The sequence below is a fragment of the Scardinius erythrophthalmus genome (genome assembly GCF_964197995.2).
Source record: "Scardinius erythrophthalmus genome assembly, chromosome: 8".
In the NCBI taxonomy this organism is placed as follows: domain Eukaryota; kingdom Metazoa; phylum Chordata; class Actinopteri; order Cypriniformes; family Leuciscidae; genus Scardinius; species Scardinius erythrophthalmus.
The window spans coordinates 614662-634776 of NC_138228.1; the positions used below are offsets into that span (position 1 = coordinate 614662).

General features: G+C 44.7%; 2 protein-coding genes across 2 annotated transcripts in view; one reads left to right on the top strand and one right to left on the bottom strand.

Moving 5' to 3' along the window:
- Nucleotides 1-1294, top strand: part of slc30a4 (solute carrier family 30 member 4) — a 14642-nt gene extending 13348 nt beyond the window's left edge. The window contains exon 8 of the mRNA XM_081373001.1: nucleotides 1-1294. This exon is cut by the window's left edge and continues 167 nt beyond it. The gene's annotated coding sequence lies outside the window, so the exon portion shown is untranslated.
- A 925-nt stretch (nucleotides 1295-2219) lies between these two features.
- Nucleotides 2220-4217, bottom strand: cUnh15orf48 (chromosome Un C15orf48 homolog). The gene is made up of 5 exons (XM_081372196.1): nucleotides 4098-4217; nucleotides 3902-3968; nucleotides 3733-3821; nucleotides 3409-3469; nucleotides 2220-3257 (listed from the first exon to the last, which is right to left on the bottom strand). Exons 2-5 carry the CDS (start codon nucleotides 3941-3943, stop codon nucleotides 3189-3191), a joined length of 261 nt encoding a protein of 86 aa, XP_081228322.1. The 5' UTR covers nucleotides 3944-3968; nucleotides 4098-4217; the 3' UTR covers nucleotides 2220-3188.
- Nucleotides 4218-20115: the final 15898 nt, after the last annotated feature.

Genomic DNA, 20115 nt, shown 5'->3' on the forward strand with positions numbered 1-20115 from the left:
CACACACTCACGAGAAGAGAGAGAGACAAGAGACACCACAGTCCTGCACTCACTGCCTCTCTCTCTCGCTGACAAACACACACACACACACACACAAGGAGAGAGAGAGACAGGGGGCGCCACAGTCCTGCACACACCGCCTCTCTCTCTCTCGCTGACACACACACACACACACACACGAGGAGAGAGAGAGAGAGACGGGTAAACTGACGTGTTGACCCAGCAGGGTCTTAATGATTGTCTAGTAGCTTTTCTATAATGGATATTGACCTCATTTTGATAAACCTTTAATACAGACCTGCTCACAGGAGAAAGGTGTGTTTTAGGACCCGCTTTTATTTGTGTGTCTGTGTGTCTGTGTGTTCTGGAGTGAATCTCATGAGAACGGCTCAGATTAAACCACAACATTACAAGACAAAACAAGCTTTTTTTTGTTTTGCATGAACAGAATGAAGCCTGGATTTTTTTGTGCAATTTTTAATCACAGTTAAGCATGTTTTCCTTTTGAATTGTCATGGTCATGTTGCAACAACAAAAAAATCGCATTAATGTAATGACATTGGATTTATGTCTCATTACTGTAATGTTATTAAAATTATCATAATTTAAAAAAGGCAGTGCAACATACAAGATGTATACAACTTCACAATTTAAAGAATATATTTATTTTTTCACACTGAATTTGGTGGGGTGCTAAAAATGCAAAAGAGACGTTAATGTTTTTCATCTAGACTTTTGGGGTAAAATATGACCTGAACAGCTTTTCATGAGATTCATATTCTGACAGCACTGAAATAACCCAAACGCTCCGCACGCGCTCAGTGTCTCATCAATGCAAAACATGAAATATTTGACATGTTTGTAGAATTCATCAATCAACAGACAATCGTAGTTTGACAGGACAGACAGTAGTTTCACATCTCTGTTACACACTCATTAGTTTAGTATATTTCAGACATTTGTAATCATTTCCTGCAGATGTTTGTGTGCCTACATGATCCGTTCACAAACTCAGAGCGACACAATCTCCCTTTTATCTTTTTATTTGATTTATTTTTCCCTCAAGATGCAGATATAATTATAATTTAACTATCAGTGCCTCTCATCAGTATTTGGCCAATATGCCTTTTTTATTATTTTTTTATGGTTTTGTTTTGTTTGTTGTTTTCTGAAACAGATTGTCAGGCTTTGGATGGTTTCCTCTATGTTTGCAGTATTTGTTGGTTGTGTGTCTGAGGATGATGGAGTTACACTGACGCGCTTGATAACTTGAAATAAATAATTTTTTAATGTCTGCATTGGGTTTTTATTTGAGTTCTCTCTGAATCACGGGCTTCAGGTTTAGGATGTTTGCGCATCATTCATCTTCCATGTTCTTGTCTGCTGGTTGTGAACGGACGACTGCTGAGTGTCTTTAGGGTGTGTGTGGGTCTCCTCTGGGCTTGTGTTGTGATTTGATGATGTGCTGCAGTCTCTTAGGAATAGATGTGTGAATGATCTTTATGGAAAGTGATGTACAAAGAGTTTTTCTCAAGTGTAAATCCAGTTTCACTCCAGGAGATGATGGAGTCACACGGGGTTTAAGTGTTCCGATGATTTTAGTCACTGAACAAATCACTAATATCCATGGAAGCGTGTTTCTGCCATGGAATAAACAGTCACAACACAATGTTTAAAGTGCTCTATTCTGCTATTTTAAAGGCTCCTAATGTTGTTTTGGCGTCTCCTACAACAGGTTCACATTCATCCAAGCTCAAAAACACATTAATGTCCTCATAATCTCCACTGCAGCTTCAGCTCTTTTCTCTGAAACGCTTCCATCAAGGATTCAGTCTCTCTAAGCCCCGCCTCTCTGAGAGCTGCTCTGCTGTGATTGGTCAGAAAGCAAACGCTCATTATCATATCTGAATCTCAGCTCTTGATCACAGTGATACGAACAGTAACGATGGCGTGGGTTTCACCGTATCAATCTCAGAAAACAGCGTCTTCTCCACACGAACAACACGAACCAAACTCTTCCAGTCTCAGATACACTACAGTGTTTGAGGGCGGAGCTAAGAGACGCTGCTCAGCCAATCAACACCACAGGCTGGCATTATGCTAATTAGTTACAAACCTATGCTGATTCAGCAGGAAGTGAGACTGAATTACTGACGACTCGTTTCAGTTCAGAATCGATTCTTTCTTTTGGTAAACAATAACTCAGTTTATCTGAACTGATCTTTTACAGCGCTTTATTACACACTGCATGAAAGGTCATATCTGACAAAGCATAAAATTGGCACTTTAATTGTGAGTTTATATCTCACAATTAAGATGAAAAAGTCAGATTTCTGAGATATAAACTCATAATTGCGAGTTTATACAGCGCATTAAAACACTTTCACTTATACAGTAATCTTGATGGGACATTTAAGGACATGACGCATCAGTCAAGTGTTCAGTTGTGGTGTCAAACACTCCCTAGTCACATGACGGGCGACATCCGCACAGAACACGGAGTCACGTATACACACACACACACTCACTCACTCACTCACTCACTCACTCACTCACTCACTCACTCACACACACACACACACACTCACACACACAGAGAGAGAGACTCGTTCTAACTAGAATTCATTCTTGTGCAACCAGACATAAACAGGCTCAGGCGTGTGGCTGGAGAATGTGGGCTGATGGGAATGTTCATGATGATGCAAGGAGTTTCTGGTATAACAACACAGGCAGCGTTCATGACACACACACACACACACACACACACACACACACACATGTGGAGCCTCTCTGTAATGATCTGGCCTGCGAATGAAACAGGATCTTCAGGTCAGAGATGAACGTTTGTTTCTCCGGCATGAGGACGGAAGCAGGGAGGGTTAGTTTCCTCTTTAGTTAGTCAGTGTAATCGCCGGCAGGTTTGATTTATTCTCTTGTTGTTCTGGCTGAAGGAAACAGTGACTGTGAGAGATATGAACGCAAGCTGAACGGATTAAAGGCTAATTGCATGAATTCATCAGCAAAGTTCAATCCTTCTCGTCAGAAAGACAGACACATCAGCAGAATTTCTCTTTCATTTTTGTCGTTAATTTATTCAAGTTTTAAGTGATTTTGACAGTGCAAAATGCAAACAGAGTCCTGAGAATATAGAAGTAAATCAGAGGAGAGAAGGATAGAAGGAGAGCAGATCATCTGGTCAGTTTCTTCACCAGCTCCAGCTCCTCCACTGGTTTCCACTGCTGGTTAATCGTCATCAGCTGAAAGAAAACAGAATCTGTTCATTAATATTATCAGTTCATGCATTCACTGGGAATCAAACCGCAGTTTGAGCTCCTGCTATTATATTAAAAAATGAACATGAGCATAACCCGTCAGTCCGGGTCGATGAAGAGTTTATCAGGCGTTTACCTTCTGTGGTTTTGACGGATCTAGTGTCTCCCATGGCTCTGGGTTACTTGTCTTGTTTAAACTATGAAAGTCAAGTAATGTTATCACTGTACAGCTTTTACAACATTATATGCTGAATATTAAAGGATCAGACATCCCTCATAATCATCATATTATCATACATTAAAAACTTTCATTTTGCTAGAAACCAACAGAACTTCTCCACAGTAACTAGTAACAATAAAGCATACAGGAAGCACTTTATATAGATAGACTGATAACAATGTTTATTATTAACCGTGTTCATGAATTTAATAAATCTATAATAAAGATAAAGTTTCTCACATGACATCCGGTTTGGTCAGTAAGAAGTAAACGGAGGCTGTTGCTGCTCCGAGCGCGGCACATCCAACAATCCCAATCAAAGGAATTAACTAGAAAAATTCCAGAAAAGAATAAGTGAAACAGTTGAAGTGATAAAATATTCCTGATGATGATGATAAGTCTTCCTCACCTCCTTCCTTTTCTTGAGCATTTGAAAAAACCCTCCAGACATCTTTCACCTGCTACAACGAGGCTTCCTAAAGAAAACAATATCCAAAATTATTATTTTCTATTCAGTGTTTCAATGAGAGTTTGAGAGTCACAGATGAACAAATAGAAACCAAACATCAATGATGATGAAGACGACAGATGTTGAGTGAACCGACCTTCTGAAGTTGTGTAGTAAATGCAGCATCATTCTGAAAGTGTCGTTCATATAAACACAAAAGAGATGTGTTTGATGGCACGTACACACACACACACACACCCATCCTATCACGCACTTCACCTTCATACTGAAACTGAGCGCCCTCTGCTGGAGACAATGACAATCTGTCTCACACAGTCACAAATATGAGATGAAAAGGATGTCAGGATCCCTCCTTCACAGTGAAGTCTTCTCCACTTACACTCCACTGCACCTTCAAGGGGTCAATCAACTGTTGCTCACCTCCTTATAAATGACCAGGATGGCCCCTTAGTAAAAGCATGGGCAAAGGAGGAAAGAAGAGATAACTTTTGTTGTTGGGGATTAATGATTTTTTTTTTTTTTTTCAAATGTAAATAATCTAAACATGTATATAAATGAAAAGGGCATCTCAAAAACAGCACTCCAATGGTTCAGGTCTTCCCTCTCAGCTGGTCCTTCAGGGTGTCGTGGAGGGGTGAGGTGTCTAAGACCAACATCTAGCTACTGGAGTGCCTCAGGGCTCAGTGCTGGGACCGCTTCTCTTCTCCATCTACATGTCATCACTAGTGTCTGTCATTCAGAAACATGGTTTATCCCATCACTGTTATCATCTAGCTACTGGAGTGCCTCAGGGCTCAGTGCTGGGACCGCTTCTCTTCTCCATCTACATGTCATCACTAGTGTCTGTCATTCAGAAACATGGTTTATCCCATCACTGTTATCATCTAGCTACTGGAGTGCCTCAGGGCTCAGTGCTGGGACCGCTTCTCTTCTCCATCTACAGGTCATCACTAGATCTGTCATTCAGAAACATGGTTTATCCCATCACTGTTATCATCTAGCTACTGGAGTGCCTCAGGGCTCAGTGCTGGGACCACTTCTCTTCTACATCTACATGTCATCACTAGATCTGTCATTCAGAAACATGGTTTATCTCATCACTGTTATCATCTAGCTACTGGAGTGCCTCAGGGCTCAGTGCTGGGACCGCTTCTCTTCTACATCTACATGTCATCACTAGATCTGTCATTCAGAAACATGGTTTATCCCATCACTGTTATCATCTAGCTACTGGAGTGCCTCAGGGCTCAGTGCTGGGACCACTTCTCTTCTACATCTACATGTCATCACTAGATCTGTCATTCAGAAACATGGTTTATCCCATCACTGTTATCATCTAGCTACTGGAGTGCCTCAGGGCTCAGTGCTGGGACCGCTTCTCTTCTACATCTACATGTCATCACTAGATCTGTCATTCAGAAACATGGTTTATCTCATCACTGTTATCATCTAGCTACTGGAGTGCCTCAAGGCTCAGTGCTGGGACCGCTTCTCTTCTCCATCTACATGACATCACTAGATCTGTCATTCAGAAACATGGTTTATCCCATCACTGTTATCATCTAGCTACTGGAGTGCCTCAGGGCTCAGTGCTGGGACCGCTTCTCTTCTCCATCTACATGTCATCACTAGATCTGTCATTCAGAAACATGGTTTATCCAACCACTCCTATCATCTAGCTACTGGAGTGCCTCAGGGCTCAGTGCTGGGACCGCTCCTCTTCTCCATCTACATGTCATCACTAGTGTCTGTCATTCAGAAACATGGTTTATCCCATCACTGTTATCATCTAGCTACTGGAGTGCCTCAGGGCTCAGTGCTGGGACCGCTTCTCTTCTCCATCTACATGACATCACTAGATCTGTCATTCAGAAACATGGTTTATCCCATCACTGTTATCATCTAGCTACTGGAGTGCCTCAGGGCTCAGTGCTGGGACCGCTTCTCTTCTCCATCTACATGTCATCACTAGATCTGTCATTCAGAAACATGGTTTATCCCATCACTGTTATCATCTAGCTACTGGAGTGCCTCAGGGCTCAGTGCTGGGACCGCTTCTCTTCTCCATCTACATGTCATCACTAGTGTCTGTCATTCAGAAACATGGTTTATCCCATCACTGTTATCATCTAGCTACTGGAGTGCCTCAGGGCTCAGTGCTGGGACCGCTTCTCTTCTCCATCTACATGTCATCACTAGTGTCTGTCATTCAGAAACATGGTTTATCCCATCACTGTTATCATCTAGCTACTGGAGTGCCTCAAGGCTCAGTGCTGGGACCGCTTCTCTTCTCCATCTACATGACATCACTAGTGTCTGTCATTCAGAAACATGGTTTATCCCATCACTGTTATCATCTAGCTACTGGAGTGCCTCAGGGCTCAGTGCTGGGACCGCTTCTCTTCTCCATCTACATGTCATCACTAGATCTGTCATTCAGAAACATGGTTTATCCAACCACTCCTATCATCTAGCTACTGGAGTGCCTCAGGGCTCAGTGCTGGGACCGCTCCTCTTCTCCATCTACATGTCATCACTAGTGTCTGTCATTCAGAAACATGGTTTATCCCATCACTGTTATCATCTAGCTACTGGAGTGCCTCAGGGCTCAGTGCTGGGACCGCTTCTCTTCTCCATCTACATGTCATCACTAGATCTGTCATTCAGAAACATGGTTTATCCAACCACTCCTATCATCTAGCTACTGGAGTGCCTCAGGGCTCAGTGCTGGGACCGCTCCTCTTCTCCATCTACATGTCATCACTAGTGTCTGTCATTCAGAAACATGGTTTATCCCATCACTGTTATCAACTAGCTACTGGAGTGCCTCAGGGCTCAGTGCTGGGACCGCTTCTCTTCTCCATCTACATGACATCACTAGATCTGTCATTCAGAAACATGGTTTATCCCATCACTGTTATCATCTAGCTACTGGAGTGCCTCAGGGCTCAGTGCTGGGACCGCTCCTCTTCTCCATCTACATGTCATCACTAGTGTCTGTCATTCAGAAACATGGTTTATCCCATCACTGTTATCATCTAGCTACTGGAGTGCCTCAAGGCTCAGTGCTGGGACCGCTCCTCTTCTCCATCTACATGTCATCACTAGTGTCTGTCATTCAGAAACATGGTTTATCCCATTACTGTTATCATCTAGCTACTGGAGTGCCTCAAGGCTCAGTGCTGGGACCGCTCCTCTTCTCCATCTACATGTCATCACTGGGATCTGTCATTCAGAAACATGGTTTATCCCATCACTGTTATCATCTAGCTACTGGAGTGCCTCAGGGCTCAGTGCTGGGACCGCTTCTCTTCTACATCTACATGTCATCACTAGTGTCTGTCATTCAGAAACATGGTTTATCCCATCACTGTTATCATCTAGCTACTGGAGTGCCTTAGGGCTCAGTGCTGGGACCGCTTCTCTTCTACATCTACATGTCATCACTAGTGTCTGTCATTCAGAAACATGGTTTATCCCATCACTGTTATCATCTATCTACTGGAGTGCCTCAAGGCTCAGTGCTGGGACCACTTCTCTTCTCCATCTACATGACATCACTAGATCTGTCATTCAGAAACATGGTTTATCCCATCACTGTTATCATCTAGCTACTGGAGTGCCTCAGGGCTCAGTGCTGGGACCGCTTCTCTTCTCCATCTACATGTCATCACTAGATCTGTCATTCAGAAACAAGGTTTATCCCATCACTGTTATCATCTAGCTACTGGAGTGCCTCAAGGCTCAGTGCTGGGACCGCTCCTCTTCTCCATCTACATGTCATCACTAGATCTGTCATTCAGAAACATGGTTTATCCCATCACTGTTATCATCTAGCTACTGGAGTGCCTCAGGGCTCAGTGCTGGGACCGCTTCTCTTCTCCATCTACATGTCATCACTAGATCTGTCATTCAGACACATGGTTTATCCCATCACTGTTATCATCTAGCTACTGGAGTGCCTCAGGGCTCAGAGCTGGGACCGCTTCTCTTCTCCATCTACATGTCATCACTAGATCTGTCATTCAGAAACATGGTTTATCCTATCACTGTTATCATCTAGCTACTGGAGTGCCTCAGGGCTCAGTGCTGGGACCGCTCCTCTTCTCCATCTACATGTCATCACTAGTGTCTGTCATTCAGAAACATGGTTTATCCCATCACTGTTATCATCTAGCTACTGGAGTGCCTCAGGGCTCAGTGCTGGGACCGCTTCTCTTCTCCATCTACATGTCATCACTAGATCTGTCATTCAGAAACATGGTTTATCCCATCACTGTTATCATCTAGCTACTGGAGTGCCTCAGGGCTCAGCTGGGACCGCTTCTCTTCTCCATCTACATGTCATCACTAGATCTGTCATTCAGAAAAATGGTTTATCCCATCACTGTTATCATCTAGCTACTGGAGTGCCTCAAGGCTCAGTGCTGGGACCGCTCCTCTTCTCCATCTACATGTCATCACTGGGATCTGTCATTCAGAAACATGGTTTATCCCATCACTGTTATCATCTAGCTACTGGAGTGCCTCAGGGCTCAGTGCTGGGACCGCTCCTCTTCTCCATCTACATGTCATCACTAGATCTGTCATTCAGACACATGGTTTATCCCATCACTGTTATCATCTAGCTACTGGAGTGCCTCAGGGCTCAGCGCTGGGACCGCTTCTCTTCTCCATCTACATGTCATCACTAGATCTGTCATTCAGAAACATGGTTTATCCCATCACTGTTATCATCTAGCTACTGGAGTGCCTCAGGGCTCAGTGCTGGGACCGCTTCTCTTCTCCATCTACATGTCATCACTAGTGTCTGTCATTCAGAAACATGGTTTATCCCATCACTGTTATCATCTAGCTACTGGAGTGCCTCAGGGCTCAGTGCTGGGACCGCTCCTCTTCTCCATCTACATGTCATCACTAGATCTGTCATTCAGAAACATGGTTTATCCCATCACTGTTATCATCTAGCTACTGGAGTGCCTCAGGGCTCAGTGCTGGGACCGCTTCTCTTCTCCATCTACATGTCATCACTAGATCTGTCATTCAGAAACATGGTTTATCCCATCACTGTTATCATCTATCTACTGGAGTGCCTCAAGGCTCAGTGCTGGGACCGCTTCTCTTCTCCATCTACATGTCATCACTAGATCTGTCATTCAGAAACATGGTTTATCCCATCACTGTTATCATCTAGCTACTGGAGTGCCTCAGGGCTCAGTGCTGGGACCGCTTCTCTTCTCCATCTACATGTCATCACTAGATCTGTCATTCAGAAACATGGTTTATCCCATCACTGTTATCATCTATCTACTGGAGTGCCTCAAGGCTCAGTGCTGGGACCGCTTCTCTTCTCCATCTACATGTCATCACTAGATCTGTCATTCAGAAACATGGTTTATCCCATCACTGTTATCATCTAGCTACTGGAGTGCCTCAGGGCTCAGCGCTGGGACCGCTTCTCTTCTCCATCTACATGTCATCACTAGATCTGTCATTCAGAAACATGGTTTATCCCATCACTGTTATCATCTAGCTACTGGAGTGCCTCAAGGCTCAGTGCTGGGACCGCTCCTCTTCTCCATCTACATGTCATCACTGGGATCTGTCATTCAGAAACATGGTTTATCCCATCACTGTTATCATCTAGCTACTGGAGTGCCTCAGGGCTCAGTGCTGGGACCGCTTCTCTTCTCCATCTACATGTCATCACTAGATCTGTCATTCAGACACATGGTTTATCCCATCACTGTTATCATCTAGCTACTGGAGTGCCTCAGGGCTCAGCGCTGGGACCGCTTCTCTTCTCCATCTACATGTCATCACTAGATCTGTCATTCAGAAACATGGTTTATCCTATCACTGTTATCATCTAGCTACTGGAGTGCCTCAGGGCTCAGCGCTGGGACCGCTCCTCTTCTCCATCTACATGTCATCACTAGTGTCTGTCATTCAGAAACATGGTTTATCCCATCACTGTTATCATCTAGCTACTGGAGTGCCTCAGGGCTCAGTGCTGGGACCGCTTCTCTTCTCCATCTACATGTCATCACTAGATCTGTCATTCAGAAACATGGTTTATCCCATCACTGTTATCATCTAGCTACTGGAGTGCCTCAGGGCTCAGTGCTGGGACCGCTTCTCTTCTCCATCCACATGTCATCACTAGATCTGTCATTCAGAAAAATGGTTTATCCCATCACTGTTATCATCTAGCTACTGGAGTGCCTCAAGGCTCAGTGCTGGGACCGCTTCTCTTCTCCATCTACATGTCATCACTAGATCTGTCATTCAGAAACATGGTTTATCCCATCACTGTTATCATCTAGCTACTGGAGTGCCTCAGGGCTCAGTGCTGGGACCGCTTCTCTTCTCCATCCACATGTCATCACTAGATCTGTCATTCAGAAAAATGGTTTATCCTATCACTGTTATCATCTAGCTACTGGAGTGCCTCAGGGCTCAGTGCTGGGACCGCTCCACTTCTCCATCTACATGTCATCACTGGGATCTGTCATTCAGAAACATGGTTTATCCCATCACTGTTATCATCTAGCTACTGGAGTGCCTCAGGGCTCAGTGCTGGGACCGCTTCTCTTCTCCATCTACATGTCATCACTAGATCTGTCATTCAGACACATGGTTTATCCCATCACTGTTATCATCTAGCTACTGGAGTGCCTCAGGGCTCAGCGCTGGGACCGCTTCTCTTCTCCATCTACATGTCATCACTAGATCTGTCATTCAGAAACATGGTTTATCCCATCACTGTTATCATCTAGCTACTGGAGTGCCTCAGGGCTCAGTGCTGGGACCGCTTCTCTTCTCCATCTACATGTCATCACTAGTGTCTGTCATTCAGAAACATGGTTTATCCCATCACTGTTATCATCTAGCTACTGGAGTGCCTCAGGGCTCAGTGCTGGGACCGCTTCTCTTCTCCATCTACATGTCATCACTAGTGTCTGTCATTCAGAAACATGGTTTATCCCATCACTGTTATCATCTAGCTACTGGAGTGCCTCAGGGCTCAGTGCTGGGACCGCTTCTCTTCTCCATCTACATGTCATCACTAGTGTCTGTCATTCAGAAACATGGTTTATCCCATCACTGTTATCATCTATCTACTGGAGTGCCTCAAGGCTCAGTGCTGGGACCGCTTCTCTTCTCCATCTACATGTCATCACTAGATCTGTCATTCAGAAACATTGTTTATCCCATCACTGTTATCATCTAGCTACTGGAGTGCCTCAGGGCTCAGTGCTGGGACCGCTCCTCTTCTCCATCTACATGTCATCACTAGATCTGTCATTCAGAAACATGGTTTATCCCATCACTGTTATCATCTAGCTACTGGAGTGCCTCAGGGCTCAGTGTTGGGACCACTTCTCTTCTCCATCTACATGTCATCACTAGATCTGTCATTCAGAAACATGGTTTACCCCATCACTGTTATCATCTAGCTACTGGAGTGCCTCAGGGCTCAGTGCTGGGACCGCTACTCTTCTCCATCTACATGTCATCACTAGTGTCTGTCATTCAGAAACATGGTTTATCCCATCACTGTTATCATCTAGCTACTGGAGTGCCTCAAGGGCTCAGTGCTGGGACCGCTTCTCTTCTCCATCTACATGTCATCACTAGTGTCTGTCATTCAGAAACATGGTTTATCCCATCACTGTTATCATCTAGCTACTGGAGTGCCTCAAGGGCTCAGTGCTGGGACCGCTTCTCTTCTCCATCTACATGTCATCACTAGTGTCTGTCATTCAGAAACATGGTTTATCCCATCACTGTTATCATCTAGCTACTGGAGTGCCTCAGGGCTCAGTGCTGGGACCGCTACTCTTCTCCATCTACATGTCATCACTAGTGTCTGTCATTCAGAAACATGGTTTATCCCATCACTGTTATCATCTAGCTACTGGAGTGCCTCAGGGCTCAGTGCTGGGACCGCTTCTCTTCTCCATCTACATGTCATCACTAGGATCTTTCATTCAGAAACATGGTTTATCCCATCACTGTTATCATCTAGCTACTGGAGTGCCTCAGGGCTCAGTGCTGGGACCGCTTCTCTTCTCCATCTACATGTTATCACTAGTGTCTGTCATTCAGAAACATGGTTTATCCCATCACTGTTATCATCTAGCTACTGGAGTGCCTCAGGGCTCAGTGCTGGGACCACTTCTCTTCTCCATCTACATGTCATCACTAGATCTGTCATTCAGACACATGGTTTATCCCATCACTGTTATCATCTAGCTACTGGAGTGCCTCAGGGCTCAGTGCTGGGACCGCTTCTCTTCTCCATCTACATGTTATCACTAGTGTCTGTCATTCAGAAACATGGTTTATCCCATCACTGTTATCATCTAGCTACTGGAGTGCCTCAGGGCTCAGTGCTGGGACCACTTCTCTTCTCCATCTACATGTTATCACTAGATCTGTCATTCAGAAACATGGTTTATCCCATCACTGTTATCATCTAGCTACTGGAGTGCCTCAGGGCTCAGTGCTGGGACCGCTTCTCTTCTCCATCTACATGTCATCACTAGGATCTTTCATTCAGAAACATGGTTTATCCCATCACTGTTATCATCTAGCTACTGGAGTGCCTCAGGGCTCAGTGCTGGGACCGCTTCTCTTCTCCATCTACATGTTATCACTAGTGTCTGTCATTCAGAAACATGGTTTATCCCATCACTGTTATCATCTAGCTACTGGAGTGCCTCAGGGCTCAGTGCTGGGACCACTTCTCTTCTCCATCTACATGTCATCACTAGATCTGTCATTCAGACACATGGTTTATCCCATCACTGTTATCATCTAGCTACTGGAGTGCCTCAGGGCTCAGTGCTGGGACCGCTTCTCTTCTCCATCTACATGTTATCACTAGTGTCTGTCATTCAGAAACATGGTTTATCCCATCACTGTTATCATCTAGCTACTGGAGTGCCTCAGGGCTCAGTGCTGGGACCACTTCTCTTCTCCATCTACATGTCATCACTAGATCTGTCATTCAGAAACATGGTTTATCCCATCACTGTTATCATCTAGCTACTGGAGTGCCTCAGGGCTCAGTGCTGGGACCGCTTCTCTTCTCCATCTACATGTTATCACTAGTGTCTGTCATTCAGAAACATGGTTTATCCCATCACTGTTATCATCTAGCTACTGGAGTGCCTCAGGGCTCAGTGCTGGGACCACTTCTCTTCTCCATCTACATGTCATCACTAGATCTGTCATTCAGACACATGGTTTATCCCATCACTGTTATCATCTAGCTACTGGAGTGCCTCAGGGCTCAGTGCTGGGACCACTTCTCTTCTCCATCTACATGTCATCACTAGTGTCTGTCATTCAGACACATGGTTTATCCCATCACTGTTATCATCTAGCTACTGGAGTGCCTCAGGGCTCAGTGCTGGGACCACTTCTCTTCTCCATCTACATGTCATCACTAGAATCTGTCATTCAGAAACATGGTTTATCTCATCACTGTTATCATCTAGCTACTGGAGTGCCTCATGGCTCAGTGCTGGGACCGCTTCTCTTCTCCATCTACATGTCATCACTAGATCTGTCATTCAGAAACATGGTTTATCCCATCACTGTTATCATCTAGCTACTGGAGTGCCTCAAGGCTCAGTGCTGGGACCACTTCTCTTCTACATCTACATGTCATCACTAGTGTCTGTCATTCAGAAACATGGTTTATCCCATCACTGTTATCATCTAGCTACTGGAGTGCCTCAGGGCTCAGTGCTGGGACCACTTCTCTTCTCCATCTACATGTCATCACTAGTGTCTGTCATTCAGAAACATGGTTTATCCCATCACTGTTATCATCTAGCTACTGGAGTGCCTCAAGGCTCAGTGCTGGGACCACTTCTCTTCTCCATCTACATGTCATCACTAGTGTCTGTCATTCAGAAACATGGTTTATCCCATCACTGTTATCATCTAGCTACTGGAGTGCCTCAGGGCTCAGTGCTGGGACCACTTCTCTTCTCCATCTACATGTCATCACTGGGATCTGTCATTCAGAAACATGGTTTATCCCATCACTGTTATCATCTAGCTACTGGAGTGCCTCAAGGCTCAGTGCTGGGACCACTTCTCTTCTCCATCTACATGTCATCACTGGGATCTGTCATTCAGAAACATGGTTTATCCCATCACTGTTATCATCTAGCTACTGGAGTGCCTCAAGGCTCAGTGCTGGGACCACTTCTCTTCTCCATCTACATGTCATCACTGGGATCTGTCATTCAGAAACATGGTTTATCCCATCACTGTTATCATCTAGCTACTGGAGTGCCTCAGGGCTCAGTGCTGGGACCACTTCTCTTCTCCATCTACATGTCATCACTGGGATCTGTCATTCAGAAACATGGTTTATCCCATCACTGTTATCATCTAGCTACTGGAGTGCCTCAAGGCCCAGTGCTGGGACCACTTCTCTTCTCCATCTACATGTCATCACTGGGATCTGTCATTCAGAAACATGGTTTATCCCATCACTGTTATCATCTAGCTACTGGAGTGCCTCAGGGCTCAGTGCTGGGACCGCTTCTCTTCTCCATCTACATGTCATCATTGGGATCTGTCATTCAGAAACATGGTTTATCCCATCACTGTTATCATCTAGCTACCGGAGTGCCTCAAGGCTCAGTGCTGGGACCGCTTCTCTTCTCCATCTACATGTCATCACTAGTGTCTGTCATTCAGAAACATGGTTTATCCCATCACTGTTATCATCTAGCTACTGGAGTGCCTCAGGGCTCAGTGCTGGGACTGCTTCTCTTCTCCATCTACATGTCATCACTAGTGTCTGTCATTCAGAAACATGGTTTATCCCATCACTGTTATCATCTAGCTACTGGAGTGCCTCAGGGCTCAGTGCTGGGACCACTTCTCTTCTCCATCTACATGTCATCATTGGGATCTGTCATTCAGAAACATGGTTTATCCCATCACTGTTATCATCTAGCTACTGGAGTGCCTCAGGGCTCAGTGCTGGGACCGCTTCACAGAACACATTGCTAGAACTGCCGGTCCTGCAGATTTGCCCTAAACAACACCAGGAGGATCAGGCTCATCCTATCGGAGCTTCACAACTCCTTCTCCAAGCTCTTGTTCTATCCAGACGGGACTACTCTCCTTCCAACATCTGTCAAACCTCTGCAACTGATCCAGAATATGCTGTGAGTAGTGTGGTGTTATGTTGAGTAGTGTGCAGTGAGTAGTGTGCTGTGAGGTTGAGTAGTGTGCTGTCAGGTTTAGTAGTGTGCTGTGAGGTTGAGTAGTGTGCTGAGTAGTGTGCTGTGAGGTTTAGTAGTGTGCTGTGAGTAGTGTGCGGTGAGTAGTGTGCTGTGAGGTTGAGTAGTGTGCTGTGAGTAGTGTGCTGTGAGGTTTAGTAGTGTGCTGTGAGTAGTGTGCTGTGAGTAGTGTTCTCTGAGTATTGTGCAGTGAGTAGTGTGCTGTGAGTAGTGTGCTGTGAGGTTGAGTAGTGTGCTGTGAGTAGTGTGCTGTGAGGTTTAGTAGTGTGCTGTGAGGATTAGTAGTGTGCGGTGAGTAGTGTGCTCTGAGGTTTAGTAGTGTGCTGTGAGTAGTGTGCTGTGAGGATTAGTAGTGTGCGGTGAGTAGTGTGCTGTGAGTAGTGTGCTGTGACTAGTGTGCTGTGAGTAGTGTGTGGTGAGGTTGAGTAGTGTGCTGTGAGGTTGAGTAGTGTGCTGTGAGTAGTGTGCTGTGAGTAGTGTGCGGTGAGTAGTGTGTGGTGAGGTTGAGTAGTGTGCTGTGAGGTTGAGTAGTGTGCTGTGAGTAGTGTGGTGTGAGGTTGAGTAGTGTGCTGTGAGTAGTGTGGTGTGAGGTTGAGTAGTGTGCTGTGAGTAGTGTGCTGTGAGGTTTAGTAGTGTGCTGTGAGTAGTGTGCAGTGAGTAGTGTGCTGTGAGTAGTGTGCGGTGAGTAGTGTGCGGTGAGTAGTGTGCTGTGAGTAGTGTGCTGTGAGGTTGAGTAGTATTCTGTGAGGTTGAGTAGTGTGCTGTGAGTAGTGTGCGGTGAGTAGTGTGCTGTGAGGTTGAGTAGTGTGCTGTGAGGTTGAGTAGTGTGCGGTGAGTAGTGTGCTGTGAGGTTAAGTAGTGTGCTGTGAGTAGTGTGCGGTGAGGTTGAGTAGTGTGCTGTGAGGTTTAGTAGTGTGCTGTGAGGTTGAGTAGTGTGCTGTGAGTAGTGTGCTGTCAGGTTGAGTAGTGTGCTGTGAGTAGTGTGTTGAGATTTAGTAGTGAGTAGTGTGCAGTGAGTAGTGTTTTGAGGTTGAGTAGTGTATAGTGAGTAGTGTGCTGTAAGGTTGAGTAGTGTGCGGTGAGTAGTGTGCTGTGAGGTTGAGTAGTGTGCTGTGAGGTTGAGTAGTGTGCTGTGAGTAGTGTGCTGTGAGGTTTAGTGTGCTGTCAGGTTGAGTAGTGTGCGGTGAGTAGTGTGTTGAGGTTTAGTAGTGAGTAGTGTGCAGTGAGTAGTGTGCTGAGGTTGAGTAGTGTATAGTGAGTAGTGTGCTGTAAGGTTGAGTAGTGTGCGGTGAGTAGTGTGCTGTAAGGTTGAGTAGTGTGCTGTGAGGTTGAGTAGTGTGCTGTGAGTAGTGTGCTGTGAGGTTGAGTAGTGTGCAGTGAGTAGTGTGCTGTAAGGTTTAGTAGTGTGCTGTGAGTAGTGTGTGGTGAGGTTGAGTAGTGTGCTGTGAGTAGTGTGCTGTCAGGTTGAGTAGTGTGCGGTGAGTAGTGTGCTGTGAGGTTTAGTAGTGTGCTGTAAGGTTGAGTAGTGTGCTGTGAGGTTGAGTAGTGTGTAGTGAGTAGTGTGCTGTAAGGTTTAGTAGTGTGCAGTGAGTAGTGTGCTGTGAGGTTGAGTAGTGTGCTGTGAGGTTGAGTAGTGTGCTGTGAGTAGTGTGCAGTGAGGTTGTGTAGTGTGCAGTGAGTAGTGTGCGGTGAGGTTGAGTAGTGTGCAGTGAGTATTGTGCTGTGAGGTTGAGTAGTGTGCTGTGAGTAGTGTGCAGTGAGGTTGAGTAGTGTGCAGTGAGTAGTGCTGTGAGTAGTGTGCAGTGAGGTTGAGTAGTGTGCAGTGAGTAGTGTGCAGTGAGTAGTGTGCTGTGAGTAGTGTGCGGTGAGGTTGCGTAATGTGCTGTGAGTAGTGTGCTGTGAGTAGTGTGCAGTGAGGTTGCGTAGTGTGCAGTGAGTAGTGTGCGGTGAGGTTGAGTAATGTGCAGTGAGTAGTGTGCTGTGAGGTTGAGTAGTGTGCAGTGAGTAGTGTGCTGTGAGTAGTGTGCAGTGAGGTTGAGTAGTGTGCAGTGAGTAGTGTGCAGTGAGTAGTGTGCTGTGAGGTTGAGTAGTGTGCAGTGAGTAGTGTGCGGTGAGGTTGAGTAATGTGCAGTGAGTAGTGTGCTGTGAGGTTGAGTAATGTGCAGTGAGTAGTGTGCTGTGAGGTTGAGTAGTGTGCTGTGAGGTTTAGTGTGCAGTGAGTAGTGTGCTGTGAGGTTTAGTGTGCAGTGAGTAGTGTGCTGTGAGTAGTGTGCAGTGAGTAGTGTGCAGTGAGTAGTGTGTAGTGAGTAGTGTGCAGTGAGGTTGAGTAGTGTGCAGTGAGTAGTGTGCAGGGAGTAGTGTGCTGTGAGGTTTAGTGTGCAGTGAGTAGTGTGCTGTGAGGTTTAGTGTGCAGTGAGTAGTGTGCAGTGAGTAGTGTGCAGTGAGTAGTGTGCAGTGAGTAGTGTGCAGTGAGGTTGAGTAGTGTGCAGTGAGTAGTGTGCAGTGAGTAGTGTGCTGTGAGGTTGAGTAGTTGCACAGTGCTCTCCCAGTAATACAGGAACTGCTCTGTGACAGTATTATGGGATTAGGAAGCTAAGAATTAGGAATTAGCATGTAAATAGATTCTAAACAAACCCATATCCTGTAATTACTACTATCATTATTATTATTTTTTTAAACTGAAGCTCTTATGAACCCACAAACAACATCTGTTTAAAACATGCATTTCATTCAGAGTTCAGCTGTGTGTGTCCTTCTACTCTCAATCTACGGCACTTCCTCATCGACCTGAAACACGTCGCTCTCACACTGATCGCAGTAACAATCATAACTGAGCTTTAACTATAAAAATCTAGTTTTTTTTAAATGTATATCCAGGGTGCGATTTGCCGGGGGGGATGCGTGGGATTTCCCCCTTTCTGGTCAATGTATCCCTGCCTCTGCTTAATTATTTTTATCCCCGGTGGGGATAAATTTATCCCCCCCTCAAAGTGATCAGTGCTACTACACTAGTGGCGAGGCGGATCACAAAACTTATCACGGATCCGTGGTTTGATTAAAGTCCATTTTATTTTAAAATGCGCTACTCTGACTGGCTCCGCAGCCTCTATCACCACTCTGAAGACTTGCTCAATGTCCCGCCCACGGCGCTATATGATTGGTTACACCTCACGAGTAATAGCCTATCAACACTTGCGAGACGGTTGCAGGTATTTTTTACGCTGCAGCATATTACTGAAGCGGGAATAAACATCACAATCTGATTATCTGTTTCTATGATGACAAGCAGAGTGCTGAAGTTGCACATACGGTGTTTTACTCAATTGAGGCTAAGCAAAGGTTTTTTGATTACTCACTCACTCTTGAGTGTCTGGCGCGAGTGATTTCAATGTTAAGTCAATGTAAAGACGCGTTTACGCGCGTCTAGAGGTCCTGCGGCGCGATGCGTTTCGCGCGGCGCGGTAGACGCGAAGCCCGAATGAGGCGAATTGACTTTGTCGGCCCGGCCCGACACATTAACTGTATGTTATGAGCCCGAGCCCGATTTAAACCCAGGGGTGGCGCCAGGGAAGTTGAGATGAAGCAAAGATGAAGTTGACGATCGCCATCTCCGTAGTGAATGCGCATATATGGAGAAATGCATGGATTGCATCAGAGTGTTGCCTATTTCTTTTCGTTTTGAATTGTTTCGTTTAAAGACATTTCAAGCGTTCTTTAGATATATTTCTTAATATTCTCTTTGAGGCATGGCTACACTTAGTTTCGGTTAATTTATGATGAGATCCGCTCAAGTTATCGTGCAGTGCAAATAACCGCGGCGGCGCCTCTGATTATAGCCTATGTCTGCTATATCTGCTTCTTAATACACGCAATTCGTTGATGAAAAATTTATTAAAATTAAGATACAATTTATACAAAACGAAATTCACTTTAAAGAAAGGCTTTCTACAAAACAAAACTTAATGAAATGGTCAAAATCATGTCTAACCCACTCCAAGTCTCCCGATATACTGCACATCCTATCTTACTCGTGCTGCTGTTCACTTTTCATAAATCAACATAGATGGAAAAAAATAACAATAATATTTTAACAAATATGAAACTAAATGAGCTTATTTAATGGCTAGGCTACAACACATATAGTAGGCCTATACAGACACTCTATTTGTACAAATTGCTGCACATTCATTTACTGCTTCTGAATTTTGCACACATAAGTTGAAAGGCATTTGTTTGTGCATAGTAAAACATATCTGCAACATTTATCAAGTTCACGGATATTGTGCGTGCATTTATTAATTATTATCATAATGAATAATGCAACAAGGACAAATCATGTAAACTGCCTTGTTTGTTTATTCAGAATGAAATGGATCGCAAATGGATCTGAAAGAAGAAACGTAAAAAATAAATAAAATAAAATAAAAATAAAACGTGAAAAATGATGAACACAGAAAATGAACAATAATGAACTTTGGATGGCCTAGGAGGAGTAGCCCTAGTAGGCTACAACTCTAATTTAATTCAACAAGGTTTTAGAATATAGAATATTTTTAAACAAAATAAATATTTTTAAAGATTATTATCCCGGGCCGGTGTGATGCGTGCGAGTGGAGGAGACGCTGAGCATGACACGTGACGTGTTGCATTTTGTAACACAAGTGCTGGATCAAGGGCCCGGCCCAGGTCAGGTCAAGTTCGGCTCGGGCAGAGAATCTAAGCTCTGATTTATCTGATCCTGTCCATTAGCTTTGATCCATGTACGGCTTTTCAGAATGTCACCAAGTACAAATATTTGTAATAGTATGTAATTTTTCAGCACGAAAACTCTTGTTAGCTAGCTGGGAACAATGAAAAGGGTCCAGAGCAGCAAAT

Excerpts from the sequence above, each read along its gene's own strand:
- cUnh15orf48 (XM_081372196.1), bottom strand. The coding sequence starts at position 3,943 with ATGTCTGGAGGGTTTTTTCAAATGCTCAAGAAAAGGAAGGAG. Across the intron at positions 3,822-3,901 it reads TGCTCAAGAAAAGGAAGGAG|TTAATTCCTTTGATTGGGAT; the intron begins GTGAGGAAGACT and ends GAATTTTTCTAG. Across the intron at positions 3,470-3,732 it reads CTGACCAAACCGGATGTCAT|TTTAAACAAGACAAGTAACC; the intron begins GTGAGAAACTTT and ends TGACTTTCATAG.